This window comes from Mirounga leonina, unplaced genomic scaffold (assembly GCF_011800145.1).
Source record: "Mirounga leonina isolate KUSES-001 unplaced genomic scaffold, KU_Mleo_1.0 Mir_179, whole genome shotgun sequence".
Lineage (NCBI taxonomy): Eukaryota > Metazoa > Chordata > Mammalia > Carnivora > Phocidae > Mirounga > Mirounga leonina.
Window position 1 is genome coordinate 6,591,927 of NW_023270466.1, and position 16,003 is coordinate 6,607,929.

Below are 16,003 nucleotides of genomic sequence, written 5' to 3' on the forward strand. Positions count from 1 at the left end.
TGGTAATTTGTTACAGCAGCAATAGGAAACCAATGCAGGCCCATCTAATGGTTCTAGCAAATCTAGTTCAATGAAATATCCTACAGTATATGAAAACATTTTAACATGTGCAGAAACCATTTTTTTTTCGATGAATCAACGTGTAAGGTCTGGCAAAGTATTAGAAAAGTAGTATCCATTAACTTGTGAGTAGTGTGTTGTTCTGATGATGCTTTAACAAAAACAGCCCGACTGCCTGCTTGGTGTTTTCCCATAATGCCTCACAAACCATTCTAACTGTGGATGGTACACGGACACTTTAAATTTTCATAGTATTTTTACCTTTATCTTCTATTTACGGCATGTATTGCTGGTTTGTACTCACAAGAGTTATTTTTGACTATATTTTAGTGTGTGACCACTAAGTTTACTCAGTCTCCCGCGAGTGTCGTGACGCGTTGGCTTCCGGGCGGGTGTCCCACCCCGCTGAGCGCTCCAGGAGGGAGTCACTCGCCTCAAGTTCCTGGGCATGCGCTACACGAGGAACACGAGGAAGTACTAGATATAAGCCAGCAGCAGGCCGCGATCGCGGACACGGTCTCCAGCTATAAGTCAGCCCTTAAGGACTGCCGCAGGTGCGAGCCCACGGGTATCTTCAGATCGCTCTGTTGTCCGTAAGACGCGCAACCGGCAGGCAGGCGATATCAAACTTCGCGATACTTGCAACGGTCGCGGACCTTTCTGTTAACCCGCTTCCCGGGGCCAAGAAGGCAGGAAGACTGCTCCGCCCATGTGAACCAAGATTTTGTTATCGCGAGACCGCAATGACAGTTCAGGGGCCCGATCTCGCGGGATTTTCCGAGCCAGGGCTGAAAGTTGCAGGGGAAGGTAGAGGTAGGGCCAACTCTGAAAGGGAGGGTCAGGGGTCCACTTGCCCGCTTGCTTTCTCCCCCGGCGGAACGCGAGATGACTAGGTGAGCGCCGCCTTGCCAGCCTCCACAGCGCTCTCCAGCTCTGCCGCTGTCTGGGACGCCGCCTCCCCTCTCCTTGGACCCTGTCGGGCTCCACCTGTGTTCCCTCTCGTCCGCTGGCGTCGCGCTTCAGGGGGGCGATGTACGAAGGGCTGCAGGAAGTGGCGTTGGCCTCAGTCTTCCCGCCCGCCTCCTCCTCCAGGTCCTCGGCCGCCTGCCGAGTATTGTACGCAACCAGGCTGCCCGGCCCCTCCCCCTGGCCGGATGGATCCCTCTGCCCCCAAGCCTCGCGCGGAAACCGCCGGCAAAGGTACAAGCTCGGAGCTCGCTTCTCAGCCTAGGCACCTGTCTTTACTGCGCTGGGTTGGACCCGTTCCTGCCAGTTCCCTTGGGGTTGGGATTTTACCTTGTGGCTCCTCTGAATGACAGCCGGAGTCTGGCACCATTTCTTTGGGATTCAGTGTTGAGAACCTGGACTCTGGAGTCAGACTGGATCTAGTACTGGCTGTGACAGTTACTTGCTGAACAACTTTGGGCAGTTTCCTCATCTGTAAAATGGAGATCATTGCTGAGTTCTTGTGATTACGAAATAAGATAGTGTATGCAAAGCACTTATGTGACCCAGGTCCATAATAAGCATTCAGTAAATGTGTGGTATGTTTATCCTTTGTCCTTGTATGCCCCAGTTCTTAGCGAATGGTAGACGTTTGTAGTTACATAGGTGAATAAAGGTTGAGATATTCAGTTCACATTATTTGATTACACAAAGACCTTATATATGATGTACTGAATCAGGGCCTTACAGTCAACCTTTATTGGGTCCTCAAGAGAGGGTTTAAGGAGGGTGTGGCTATCTAACAAGTCAAATGGGATGCCTTCTTGTCCCCGTATTAATAGCTTTCATTATTAAAAGTGATATAATAAGAACTATCGGATATTGAGTGCTTGTTCTGTGCCCAGCAATATGCTGATTATTTATCTCCATGCTTTCCTTTGAGGAAGGTATCGATCTCATTAAATAGATGAGGAATTCAGAGCTAAAGTTTAGAGAGGTTTATGTAATAAGCCTCAACTCTGAAGGCTAGGAATTGATGACACTATAACTCAGGGATCACAAATATAACTACCCATAGAAGCCTGGCAGTTGAAATAAGTAGAGAAGCTGCTGAGTGGAGATTGTAGTGACTGTGGTGCTCAGACCTCAGTTAAAAGGAGCAGGGACTACTCAGTTCAGGGACTTGTTCATTCATGTGTGCATGGTACAGTATGGTAGTTACAAGGTCAGATAGCTTGGGTCAAATCCAGGATCTGCCATTTTTAAGCTATGTAACCAAGGGCAAGTTGGTTAACCTTTATCTGTTTCACCATTTATAAAATGGAACTAACAATATTACTTACATGAAGTCATGAAAGGATAGTGGCGAGGCTTAAATAAAGCACATGCCTGGCACACATAAGTCTTCAAATGTTAGCTCTGTATAAATATTTGTTAGTTCTACAAGTATTTGAGTTTCAAACGTTGTTCTAGGTGCCCAGGATATAGTAGTGAACAAAGTAAGTCCCTGCTCTAGGGAACTAAGTTGAGATAAACAATAACAAATATTCCATATTTTTCTCTAAAAATGGAATTAAGCAGGGTAAAGAAAGAGTGGCAGGGAGTGCTATTTTAGATTCAGTGGTCAGAGAAAACACCTCTGAGGAGATGCCATTGGAGCAGAGACCTAAATGAAGTGAAAGAATCAGTCATTTGGGTATTTAGGGAGAGCGCTGATGGAAGGAATAGAAAGCTCGGGCCCTGAGGTGGGAGCATGCTTGCCATAGTGGAGGAACAGCAAGGAGACCAGTCTGGAATAAAGGAGAAAAGGAAATGACGTTAAAGAGGACCCTTCATTCAACCCTACAGGAAATCCTCCCAATTTAAGCTATTTGTTCTAGAATTTGATACAGAGAGATTCCAGCCTTTGCTCAAACTTAACTGAATCTGTTTAGTTCTAGAAATTATTCAAACTAAGGAACCAAATAGATTTCCAGAAATTGTTGTATGAAGCCCATAGGGCTTTTGCACATGCTGTGTGCTCAGAGATACTCTTCTTAGATCTTCTTCCCTTTTAAATTATGTTTCTTCAATACTCTTTTCCATAGCACTTTGTTCTTATCTCCTGAAGCACTTGCTACAATTTCGTGTTTGTGAACTTTTTGGTATCTGTCTCCCTCACTAGGTATCTAGGATCTGTAAGATCAAGGGTGTGTTTTTGTTAATAAATTCAGCACATTTATTGAGTGCCTACTGAGTGCCGAGGCTGGGGATAAAACTTGAAAAATACAGACACTTTCCTGGAAAGGAAATTATTCTCTAGTGGGAAAGATAGATAAAAACAAGTAAACATAGTCATTAAACATTGTGATATGAGTTATGGAGGCAATAAAATACTGAGATACAGAATAAAAGGGTACCCTACTTTAAATAAGGTGAAGAGATGACATAAAAACAGCTGAGAAAAGACTTGCTTAGCATGTTTGAGTACAGAGAAAAATTGAGATGGGTTGGAGAGGTAAGTATTGGCAGATCATACTGGGACTTATAGGCCATACTAAGGAGTTTGTACTTTATTCTTTATGCAATGATAACTATTGAAAAATTTTAAATTAAAGATTTATTAATTTTTAATTTTTTTTTAAGATTTATTTATTTATTTTAGAGAGAGAGCATGCAAGCAGGGGGAGGGGTAGAGAGAGGGGAAGAGAATCCTCAAGCATATACCCACTGAGCATGGAGCCTGACGCGGGGCTGGATGCCAGGACCCAGAGATCATGACCTGAGCCAAAATCAAGAGTTGGATGCTTAACCGCCTGAGCCACCCAGACGCCCCAGTAATTTATATTTTTAAATAGTATTGTTGCTATGTGTAAAATGGATTGTAGGGGGAAAATGGTGGGGGCAGCAGAGAGAATGGTTAGGAGTTCATAGCAGTAATTTAGGAGAAAGCCAAAGGTGGCATGCCTTAGGGCAGAGGACAGCAAACTATGGGCCTGGCCAAATCCAGCCTGATACTTATTGTAGATAAAGTTTTATTGGAACACAGCCATGCCCATTTGTTTATGTGTTCTCTGTCCCTGATTTTGTGTTACAAGGGTAAGAGACAGTATAGCCTGCAAAACTAAAATAATAAATAGCCCAAATCTGACTCTTTACAGAAAAAGTTTGCCAACAGTTGTTTTACAGAGGTGGTAGCATGATGGAGGGAAGTGATAAATTTTGAGGGAGAACCAGCAGGACTTTCTGATGGATTGGATATAGGGAGTAATATAAAAAGAGGAATAAGGGCTGGCTAAATGTGTTCTATCATGAAAAGTTGGCTAGATGATGATGCCATTTAATGAGATTTGGAAAGATTTAATGAGATTTGGAAAGAGCAAGGTTTAAGCAATATCATTTTTGACATTTTTTTTCATTTTATACCTATTGTGTGGTACAGTATATTTGTAGGTAATTGGTGTTAAAACGTGTATGTTGAATAATAAACACATTAATGACTTAAGTCCTTAAAAATTGGAAGGCATTTTCTGGATAGGCAAACAAATCATGTGAAACAGAAATAATGTGTTAAGAATTGCTATAAGGGTTAATTCTTAAGGCTCAAATGGTACTGGTACGAAAATAGGGCTCACTAATCTGTTATCCCTGTACAATGGATCAAGGTTTTAGTTTCATGTTAAAACTGTGTCTTTTAGAATTGTGTGACAGTTCTCAAACCGTTTGGATCCAAAGATTAGGAGAACAGATTTTTCCTGGTGTACTTCTAATTGTTATGCAAAATAACCTTACCAAAGTTAGTGGGAATAATGGTTTTACTTTTGAGGAATAGCATAATGAGTTATTCGTGCTTAAGAGAATGTAAATATACTAGTCATATTATAATCACAAATGTTATAAAAACCTAACAAGAAATCATCGGAAAGACCCTAAGAAACTACTAATGGTCTCAATAAGAAATATGTGAGAAAAATAATTCCTAGTATTTTTACATCTGTAGCCATGCAACTCCTCTGTAATTCTTGCTATAAGAAATTCCATTTAGAAAATTATTTTTACTTAATTTCCTCTATTTGGTATCTTTTAATTATACTAGTTGTATGCTCTAAAGATACTCCCCTCCCTGTTCATAGTGCTATATTTTCTGAATAGAAAATAAAATAGACGGGGCGCCTGCGTGGCTCAGTGGGTTAAGCTTCTGCCTTCGGCTCAGGTCATAATCCCAGGGTCCTAGGATCGAGTCCCGCATCAGGCTCCCTGCTCAGTGGGGGGCCTGCTTCTCCCTCTCCTTCTGCTGTTCCCCTGCTTGTGCTCTCTCACTCGCTTTCTGTCAAATAAAGAAATAAAATCTTAAAAAAAAAAAAGAAAATAAAATTGAAAGCTGTACAATTAAGCACGGAATAAATACATACAGAGAAAAGGGTCAGACTTTTCAAAGAATAATAAAATCTTAGCATAAAAGAGATCTTAGAATTCATCTCTTTTTAAAGAACTGCAAGCCTTTAAAACATAGAAGGGAGAAAAGCTGTGACAAAGCTGGCACGCATCACTCTGTGGTTGGATTAGAGATTCCCTTGGTTAGTTGTATACAAGTTCAGGGAACAGTTTAGAAGCAGTGATACTAGAAAAAAATGAAAAATAAAATTTTTTTTTAAAAAGAAGCAGCAATGTTGACAAGAAGTAACAGCTGTCTCCAGAGAAAGGAGATGGGAAAAAGCAGACAGGAGAATCACAAAAGCATTGCTGTCTAGAGGATTTTAGCTTGCTCATTATCAAGTCCCATTTACTATTACTCTACCATATCATGAATAATATACATGATGTTCACGAATCATCATGAATATCTAAATCGGTGGTTCTCAACCCTGGCTGTGAATCAGAATGGCCCTTTGAATTCAACAGTGTCCACCAAACAAAGTCATAAAACCAGATGCCCATGGCCCATAGCCACTGAACCACAATCAACAGAGGTAGTGTCCAAGCATGTATGAGGAGAGGAGATTATGACACACAGCCAGGGTGAGAATCACTGGAAATAAATTATATATCCTTTATTCTGCTTATTATAGGAGAACATCTGATAATATGTTTTAGGAGAATGTCTATACATGTTATAATTTAGCTTGTTTCAGTAATTTGGAAAGGGTATTCGTGTGAGGTACATTTTTTTTTTTTCTCATAGCGGTGGATAAATGGGGGGTTGCTTTATAAGGTAGATTTGGAAATTTTATTTTCTTCTTTATTATTACAGACATATGGCATCCAGGAGAAAGATGTCTTGCCCCTTCTCCAGATAATGGCACACTTTGTGAAGCAAGCATAAAATCTATCACAGTGGATGAAAATGGGAAGTCATTTGCAATCATCTTATATTCAGATTTTCAAGAAAGAAAAGTACCTCTTAAAAGACTTCAAGAAGTAAAATCTCTTAAAGATTGCTCCAGGAATTTTATATTTGATGATGAAGATTTGGAAAAACCTTATTTCCCTGACCGAAAATTTCCATCATCTGCTGTTGCTTTTCCATTATCTGAAGATGGAGACTCTATTCCTTATACTATTAACAGGTATTTGAGAGACTACCAAAGGGAAGGAGCCCAGTTTCTCTATGCACACTTCATCCAAGGAAAAGGATGTATTCTTGGTGATGACATGGGACTTGGAAAAACAGTACAGGTATTTCTGCTAATTGCATTATAACTAAAATTCATTACAGTCATTTTATTATGTACATGAATGGATACCATATACAAATCTCTATTTGTGCTCCCAACTCTTATAGTAGCTATTTTGTGTGTGTGTGTGTGTCTGTGTTTCTCACCCACTGGCCAGGAAAGTCCTCAAAATTAGGATGGTGTGTAGTCATTATTTTATTCTCAGTACTTATTTAGTATTTGTGAAATATGTTACTCAAAATAATGTTTTGGTATAACTTGGCTTGATTTTACCTTTGGTAATACTAGTACTAAGATATCAATTATATTTAAAGTAGTTTAACTTTCTTAGCAATACTGTATGGAAGGAAAGTATTCTGACATTTGTTAAGCTACATAACATGGTTAAATTGATTTCTTGCAGGCCTTTTGTGTATATTGTTTAGAGTTTATCATATTAGAAGTTTCTTAATCTGGGATCCCTGGACCGCTAGGAATTCCACTGGTGCACTTCACAGAGGCTTCCTATTTCCCTAAAATGTGTGCCAGAATTTGTATACTTACATGCTTTTCTTCAGAGGGAGTGTTTGTTAGTTATCTATGCTGTATAACAAATTACTCCAAAATTTAGTAGCTTACAAGAGTATGCATTTATCATATTACAGTTTCTGTGGGTCAGGAATCCAGGTGCAGATTAGCTGGGTCCTCTGGCTCCACCTCTCACAAAGCACCACCTCTCAAGGTTGGACTAGGGTGGATTCCCTTTGTGGCCACGGGGTTGTTGGCAGGATTCAGGTCCTTGTGGGATGTTAGACTGAGGCCTCAGTTTCTCATGAGCTATTTATTGGTGAAGGGCTCCCTTGGTTCCCTGCTACATGGGCCTCTTACTGGAGTTTCTTACAACATGGCAGCATGCTTCTTCAGGGAGAGCAAGTGAGAGGGCAAGAGAGAGCACGAGTAAGAGGGAACTCATGGTCTTTTGTAACCTAATCACAGAAGAGACAGCCCTTCACTTTTGCCGTATTTGCTTCTTTAGAAGCAAATTGCTAGGTTCAGCTCTTACTTAAGGGGGAAGATTAAATAGGGCTGTGGATACCAGCAGGTTGGGATTATTGGGATCCCTGTTAGAAGCTGCTTATCACAAAGGTTTGTGATCTAAAAAGATTAGAGTTCTGAAGCTAGACTTTATACTATACAATTACTCTAGTTTTTCAGGAGTGTTTGTCTAGTTTCTGATTAAATCCTTCTGTGTTTCCTTCATTATAATTGAATTTAAGCTATTTTATTCTTCATGACACCTCCATTGTTAGTGGAACTCAAAGGTAAGTGAAAAACTAATTTCAACATTTAAAAATAGTCTAGGGGCGCCTGGGTGGCTCAGTGGGTTAAGGATCATACTCTTGGTTTTGGCTCAGGTCATAATCTCAGGGTTGTGAGATTGAGCCCCACATCGGGCTCCGTGCCCAGCTCAGAGTCTGCTTTGGATTCTCTCTCTCCCTCTCCTCTCTCTGCCCCTCCCCCTGCTCACATGTGTGTGCTCTCTCTCGCTCTCTCAAATAAATAAATAAAAATCTTTAAAAAATAGTCTAATAATGCAATTATGTATAAAGCTCTGATGTAAAAAGCTAGAGTAAAACTAAGTCCTTCAATAATCATAGTGTATCACCATTAGCCGTACTGTTTGTCTAAGTCCAGGCAATGCACATAGTTCTAGGCTTGCACATTGAAGGTGCTCAATAATTGCTTATGGAATAAACAAATTTACTTTCTCAGGAGAATAGGTGGCAAGAATAAAGAAAGGAGCCTTTAGGAAAATATCATCTGTGACCAAGGTATATGGATGAATACTAGAGGAAAATAAATAACTATAACCATAAATAACTAATATGACTATCTTTACATACAGTTTTATTGTTTTTGCCCATGCTAGAATGTCTTTTCCCACACTTCTTTGACTAGCCAATGCCTGCTAATCTGCAAAATCAGAAACATGAAGATGCTACTAAAAGTGACCGTTTTGGGAACTAGTTGGGAATCTCCTCCCATTAAAACTACCATATACAATTCAAATTCTTATGCATGTTTTAGGCTCAAATTTAGCTTTCGTCTCTGAAGTCCATGTTATAAAGAAATTTCCTTTATTTTATGATGTATTTTTTAAAGTGATTTTACTGCAAAATTTTGTATTACCTGACACACTGAAATCCTTGGAAGGCTTTCAATTATGTTTTGAATGTGCTTTGAAAGTCTTGAGGGCTTATCTTCTGAAGATTAGGACATAGTTTCTATACTAGTTTTGATACTTAGCTGGATTTTTCTGATCCTTGGAAACCTACATCCCTGGTTATTATTCTTATAGCTCAGGGAATAATTTCTACATGAATAGGAGGTTTGGGAGATCCATTTAAGGTGGAGCTTCTATAAATACAATGACTAAACCAGTTGAAGAAATGTGGACTATAGTTAGTTTAGTAGAATTTCAAAGTACAGTAGAATTAGGTGAAAATGGTCTATGAAAATTTACTGTTGGCATTTATTACCATTGGCATTTACCATTTGGACTGTAATATAATCTTATTCATTTTTTTCCTTTTTTCTGATAATATCCCTTAAGTTTTTCCCTTCTCACATTCTGACTTGACCATAATATGAAATTGAACTTTTCTTTTTAAAAAAGCTTGGTTTACATCCGAAATAAAGTTTGTTTCCCTCATTTCAGATTTAAAAATGTCAGCTCAATATTTTACATTCTTCAAGGGATGAGGATTTTAAAATGTGCATTTGATCTAGTGACATTGGAAATTATTGGTATCTTGAACAAGAGCTATTTTGCTGGAATTCAGTGGGGGGGGGGAGGGCTCAAGCCAGATGAAGTAGGTGAAGGCATAGACATGGGAAGTATGCTTACCTCTTTAAGAAAGGTGGCTTTGAAAGGAACAAAAGTGACCTAGTAATAGCTGAAGGAGGATGGAATTTCGAGGAAGTTTCTTTTTTGTTTGTTTGTATCATTTGGAAAGAGGAGGAACTTGAGTATTTTTTAAGTGAATTGGAAGGATCTATCTGATTGAGAGGGAACAGTTGAATATACAACATATATAAACATATGTATGCATATATTTCATATATACTGGTCCATGAATACACAGACATAAATAAATGTGCAAAAAATGGAGTCACTACTGTCTTACAAACTGATTTTTCCCTCAGGATCTTCTTATGAATCTTTTCAAACATATAGAAGAGTTGGAAGAATTGTACAATGAATACCTATATACCTACCACCTAGATTCTTTTAACATGTCATTATACATGGCTTTATCACTTACTATCCATCCATCAAGCCATGTTTTGTTGCATTTTAAAGTAGCAGACATTAATATATCCTGTCCCCAAACACTTGAGCATATGTGTCATTAGCTAGTTAGTGTTTATTTACAATTCTTTTTTTTCATTTTGAAGTAAAATTTACAATGACATGCATAAATCTTAAGTATACCCACCAATCCATGAGCTTTGACATCTGTGTAAGCCAAATAAACCCTTTAAAGATACAGAACATTATCATCACTCTAGAAGAGATCAATTCTGTTTCTTCCTGGTCTTCCCACCACCCCCAAGAGGCAATCACTGTTCTGCTTTTTTATATCATAGATTAGTTTTGCTTTTTTATATAAATAGGATCATACATGTACACTCTGTGTAAGGCTTCTTTCACTTAGTATAATATTTTGAGTCTCATCTGTGTTATTGACTGCATAAGTAGTTTGTTCCTTTTTATTGCTGGTAGTTACTCCATTGTTTAGATGCTGCATTTTGTTTATCTATCCTCCAGCTTATGGACACCTGAGCTGTTTCCAGTTTTTAGTTGTTATGAATAAAACTGTTAAGAACTCTCTTGAACAATCTTCTATGTATTCACTTTTCTTGAGTAAATAATTAGGAATGGAATTACTTGGTCATAAACTAATGTATGCTTAGTTTTATAAGAAATTGCCAAACCTTTTCCAAAGCGTTTGTACCATTTTGCATTCCTGCCAACAATGTATGAAATTATGGTTGCTCTATATTCTTACAAAATTTGGTTTTGTCAGTCTTACTAGTTTTAGCAGACTTGTTGGTTGTATGTGTATATATTCATTTGTATGTTGTGTATGTACTTTTTAAAGTTACAGTTGATATACATTAAAGTGCATAAATTTACAGTGTATGGTTTTGTAAGTTTTACATATAAATGCACCCAAGAAATGATCACTACAATACCACAATCAAGATAATGAACACATCTATTACCCCAGAAGTTTCCTTGTGTTCATTTGTGCCCATGATGTGTTCAACACCAATAATTCATCTGTTTTCACTTTTAGTTTTAATTGGACTAAGAAATTAAAATTGGGAATGAATGCAAAATCCTAGATTTTTATTAAAATTTCCCAATATTTTACAGAATTCTCAAATTCATGGAATTTGACAAATTAAGTTAAAATTAAGATCTTCATCATCTTGGATAGATGGACAGGTTGAATTATGAATTATCATAATTAGGAATATAGTTTTCTTATAATGAAACAATCCGTAGATGAATTAAGAGGAAAGCAATGGATTAGGTTTATATTGCTTAATTTAAATTGTCATATAGTATCTAATTGGTATCTTTTCTGCCTTTTCAGTAGCCTTTGAGGACCAGTTTGCCTATAATTCAAAAGAATATATGTATCTTTGTGTGTGTGTATCTGTGTGTGTGTGTGTGTGTATGATTCTGTCTTTAATTATAAACAGTAAAATGCATGGATCAAAAGTGTACAGTTATGCGTATTTAACTCATCTATATGTATATATATAAAACCACTACTCTAATAAGATATAGAACATTTCCCTCACTATATAGTTTCCTCATGTCCCGTTCTAATCAATACCCAGTTGCCTGACCTTTTCATTATTGTCCAGTGCTTGAACTCTGTCATTTGTGAAACATTCTTTTCGCCTCTTTTAGTCTGAGTTCTGCATCAGCCATTTTGTTCACATCAATCTCTTGCTGAATTTTTTTTTTTAAAGAAATTTTTAATTTACTTATTTGACAGAGACCCTGGGATCATGGCCTGAGCCAAAGGCAGACGCTTAACAACTGAGCCACACCGGTGCCCTCTTGCAGTTATTACTATTTTTATATAGTTATTACTATTTTCTGCTCATCAGTTTTTTTCTCAGCCATGCTTCCTCACCTCATCTCCTTTCCCACTCTGCCCCACCCCCAAATCAGCTGGATTTCAGACTGCTGGCAGATACAAATAAGCCTTTCATCTAAGCTTTTCCAGCACCTAGCACAGTACCTGGCATGTATTAGGTAATGAATATGTTTTTATTGAATGGACCAATGAATTTTAAGTTGGATTAGGTAATCATGTGTTATAGCTTATATTTAATGATCCCTATATGTTAGGCTCTGTGATAGGCATTTTCTGTTAAGCCTACATGTTAATTAGGCCTTGTTGCCCCCATTTTATTGATGAAAAAATTGAAATTTATTGATACATTATGTAAATTGCCCAACGTCACATAGTATAAAACTGGTTGGTCAGACTCCAAACTCCTGCATTACACTGCCTTATATAATATGGGCTAGAAATGCAAATTTTGTTAGAATATTTTAAAACTCAGCACAAGTTTTGACCATTCTTATATGTCATCATTTTATAATCTTTTAGATAACATAATTTGCTGAAAAATCTACTTTATTGTGATATACAAGACTGTATGCAAGTCTCCTTATCTCAGTGGAATGATGCTAACGAAAACAGCTCCTGTTTATTGAATTATTGATCTGTATTAACTTGACATTTTACATTTTTTTTAACTTTTTCAAGAACTAGAATAATGGTGATTATACCTTAAATGCCCAAATGTCTCTCATAAAAATATAAGGTATAATTTAAAATTTTTTTATTGAGGTGAAATTCACATAACATAAACTAACCATTTTAAAGTATACAAGTAACTTAGTGCATTCACAATGTTATGCAACCCCATCTCTCTCTGTTTTAAAATTTTTTATCAGCACAGAACACCCCAGAAGTAATTACCTTCATTTCCCTGACAACCACTAATGGGCCTTTTGTCTATATGGATTTGCCTTTCCTGAATATTTCATGTAAAAGGAATCATACAATTGTGACCATTTGTGCCTGGCTTCTTTCATTCATTTAGTATGATGTTATCAGGGCTTATCCAAGTATATCAGTACTTCATTCCCTTTATGGCTGAGAAATATTCTGTTGTATGTAAATACCACAATTTGCTTTTCTTTTCATCCTTTGGATTGTTTCCACCTTTTGGCTGTTACGAAAAATGCTGCTATCATGTACAAGATTCTGTGTGGACATAGCTATCGTTTCTTTTGTTTATGTACCTAGTAGTAGAATTACTAGATCATATGGTATTTCTATGTTTATTTTTCTGAGGAACTGGTATACCATTTTCCACAGTGGCTACACCATTTTACATTCCCATCATCAATGTGTAGGGTTTCCTATTTCTGCACATCCTTGTCAATACTTATTATTTTACTTTCTTCATTATAGCCATTCTAGTGCATGTGAAGTGGTATCTCGTTGTGGTTTTGATTTGCATTTCTGTAATGACCAATGATGTTGAACAACTTTCCATGTGCTTTTTGGCTATATATATATATATATATGTCTTCTTTGGAGAAGTATGTATTCAAGTTGATATGTAGACTGAATGTTTGTGTCCCCCCAAAATGCATGTGTTGAGACTTTAATCCTCAATGTGATAGTATTATTTGGAGGTGGGGTCTTTGGGGAGTGATTAGGGATGAGATTAGTGACACTGTAAGAAGAGATAGGAGAAAGTTTGCTTCCTTTCTCTGCTCTGTCATCTGAGGATACAACAAGAAGACTTCAAGTATATGTCATCCACCAATAGAGACAGTTTTACTTCTTTAATTTTTATGTCTTTTATTTCTATTTCTTGCCATATTTCACTGGCTAGATAGGATTCCAGGACAATTTGAATAGAAGCAGTGACATCCTTATCTCATTCCTGTCTTAGACAGAAAGCATTCAATATTTTAACATTAAGTATATTAGCTGTAGGATTTTCATACTGTCTTTTATCAGATGCAGGATGTTTCCTAATTTCTGAGGGTTTTTTTGGTAGTTACTGTGTATTGACTTCATCAAATATGTTTTCTGCATCCATTGAGATCATCAATTTTTCTCCTTTTCTCTGTTAATATATGAATCAATATGATTTATATTGATAGGTTTTTTTAATCTTAAACTAGTTCTGTATTTTTCAGATAAACTCAATTTGATCATGAGGTATTGTTTTTATATTTGCTGGATTTAATTGGCTAATATATATATATTTTTTTAGCTTTTTTTTTTTAAGATTTTATTTATTTATTTGACAGAGAGAGAGACAGCGAGAGAGGGAACACAAGCAGGGGGAGTTGGAGAGGGAGAAGCAGGCTCCCCGCAGAGCAAGGAGCCTGATGTGGGACTTGATTCCAGGACCCTGGGATCACAACCTGAGCTGAAGGCAGTCACTTAACCGACTGAGCCACCCAGGAGCCCTAATTGGCTAATATTTTAAGAATTTTTGCCTTTATATATTTATTATGGATATTGGTCTATAGTTTTCTCATATTATGTTTGTCTGGTTTTGGTATTGAAGTTATGCAGATCTCATAAAATAGAGAAGTGTTTCTTCCTCCTTTTTTAACTAAAAGAATTGGGTAAAGTTTCTGTTATTTTATACTTAAATATTTGATAGAATTTACTAGTGACATCTTTTGGACCTGGAATTTTCTTTGAGGGAAGGTTTTTGATAATGGATTCAATTACTTTAATAGCTATGAAGCTATTAAGAGTTTCTACTTCTTCCTGTGTCAGTTTGGTAAATTGTATTTTTCAAAGAATTTATCCATTTCATCTAAGTTGTCAAACTGATAAAGATTTCCATGATATTCCTTTTCACTCTTCTAGTCTTTGTAGGATCTGAGTGATACCTCTGCATTTTTAATGTGAATATTTTATATTCTGTTTTATTCTGTTTTTTAAAAGATTTTATTTATTTATTTGAGAGAGACAGAGTGTGTATGCGTGTGCGTGGCACGAGTGGGGGAGGGGTAGAGGCAGAGGCCCAGGGAGAAGCAGACTCCCTGCTGAGCAGGGAGCCCTATGTGTGGCTTTGATCCCAGGATCCTGGGATCATGACCTGAGCCCAAGGCAGACTCATAACTGAGCCATGCAGGCGCCTCTCTGTTTTATTCTTGATAACCCAACGAGGTTTATTGATTTTGTTGATCTTTTCAAAGAACCAACTTTTAGCTTTGTTAATAAAAGAATCTGTGTCTTAATATTTAAAGTGTGTCTCGTGTAGCAGAAATAAACAAAATAGAAAGTAAACAAACAAAAACCAATAGAACAGATCAATGAAACCGTAAGTTGGTTCTTTGAAAGGACCAACAAAATTGATAAACCTTTAGCCAGATTCATAAAAAAAAGAAAAAGAAGAAAAGAAAAAAGAGGACTCAAAATCAGACATGAAAGAGGAGAAATAACACCTAACGCCACAGAAATAAAAAGGATTGTAAGAGAATATTATAAACTAGAAAAAAATGGATAAATTCCTAGAAACATAATCTCCCAAAACTGAATCAGGAAGGAATAGAAAATTTGAACAGACTGATAATCAGCAATGAAATTTAATCAGTAATCAAAAAACTCCCAACAAACAAAGGTCTAGGACTGAAGGGCTTCACAGGTGAATTCAACCAAACACTTAAAGAAGAGTTAATACCTATTCTTCTCAAACTATTCCAAAAAATAGAAGAGGAAGGAAAACTTCCAAATCCATTCTATGAAGCCAGCATTACCGTGATACCAAAAGAAGATAAAAACACTATAGAAATGAGAACTATAGGCCAATATCTCTGATGAACATAGATGCAAGAACTTCTAAAAGATATTAGCAAACCAAATTCAACAATACGTTAAAAAAACCCCACAATCAAGTGGTATTTATTCCCGGGTTGCAAATCAACCATGATATATGATATCAAGAAGAGAAAGGATAAAAACCATATGATCATTTTAATAGACACAGTGAAAGTATTTAACAAAGTAGAACATCCATTCATGATAAAAACCCTCAACAAAATATTTCTAGAGGGAACATACCTCAACATAATAAAGGCCATATGTGAAAAACCCACAACTAGCATCATACTCAATGGTGAAAACTGAGAGTTTTTCCCCTAAGGTCAAGAACAAGACAAGGATGTCCATTTTCAGCAGTTTTATTCAACATAGTACCCAGAAGTCCTAGCCACAGCAATGAGACAA

The 16,003-nt window shown here is 37.1% G+C and overlaps 1 protein-coding gene and 1 long non-coding RNA gene across 4 annotated transcripts in view; one reads left to right on the plus strand and one right to left on the minus strand.

The window, feature by feature from the left end:
* Window positions 1-1,020: 1,020 nt before the first annotated feature.
* The window catches only part of LOC118023341, a 134,479-nt gene continuing 119,496 nt past the window's right edge, over window positions 1,021-16,003 (minus strand). For both annotated transcript variants that reach the window (XR_004682780.1, XR_004682779.1), the window contains exons 3-4: window positions 1,357-1,498; window positions 1,021-1,102 (exon numbers count right to left, since the gene is read on the minus strand). This is a non-coding gene — a long non-coding RNA (uncharacterized LOC118023341). The remainder of the gene's footprint in view (window positions 1,103-1,356; window positions 1,499-16,003) is intronic.
* ERCC6L2 (ERCC excision repair 6 like 2) overlaps window positions 1,053-16,003 on the plus strand; it is a 129,085-nt gene continuing 114,134 nt past the window's right edge. For both annotated transcript variants that reach the window (XM_035024456.1, XM_035024457.1), the window contains exons 1-2: window positions 1,053-1,260; window positions 6,236-6,660. In XM_035024456.1, the coding sequence (XP_034880347.1) occupies window positions 1,215-1,260; window positions 6,236-6,660 (471 nt within the window). In that variant the 5' untranslated portion in view covers window positions 1,053-1,214. The remainder of the gene's footprint in view (window positions 1,261-6,235; window positions 6,661-16,003) is intronic.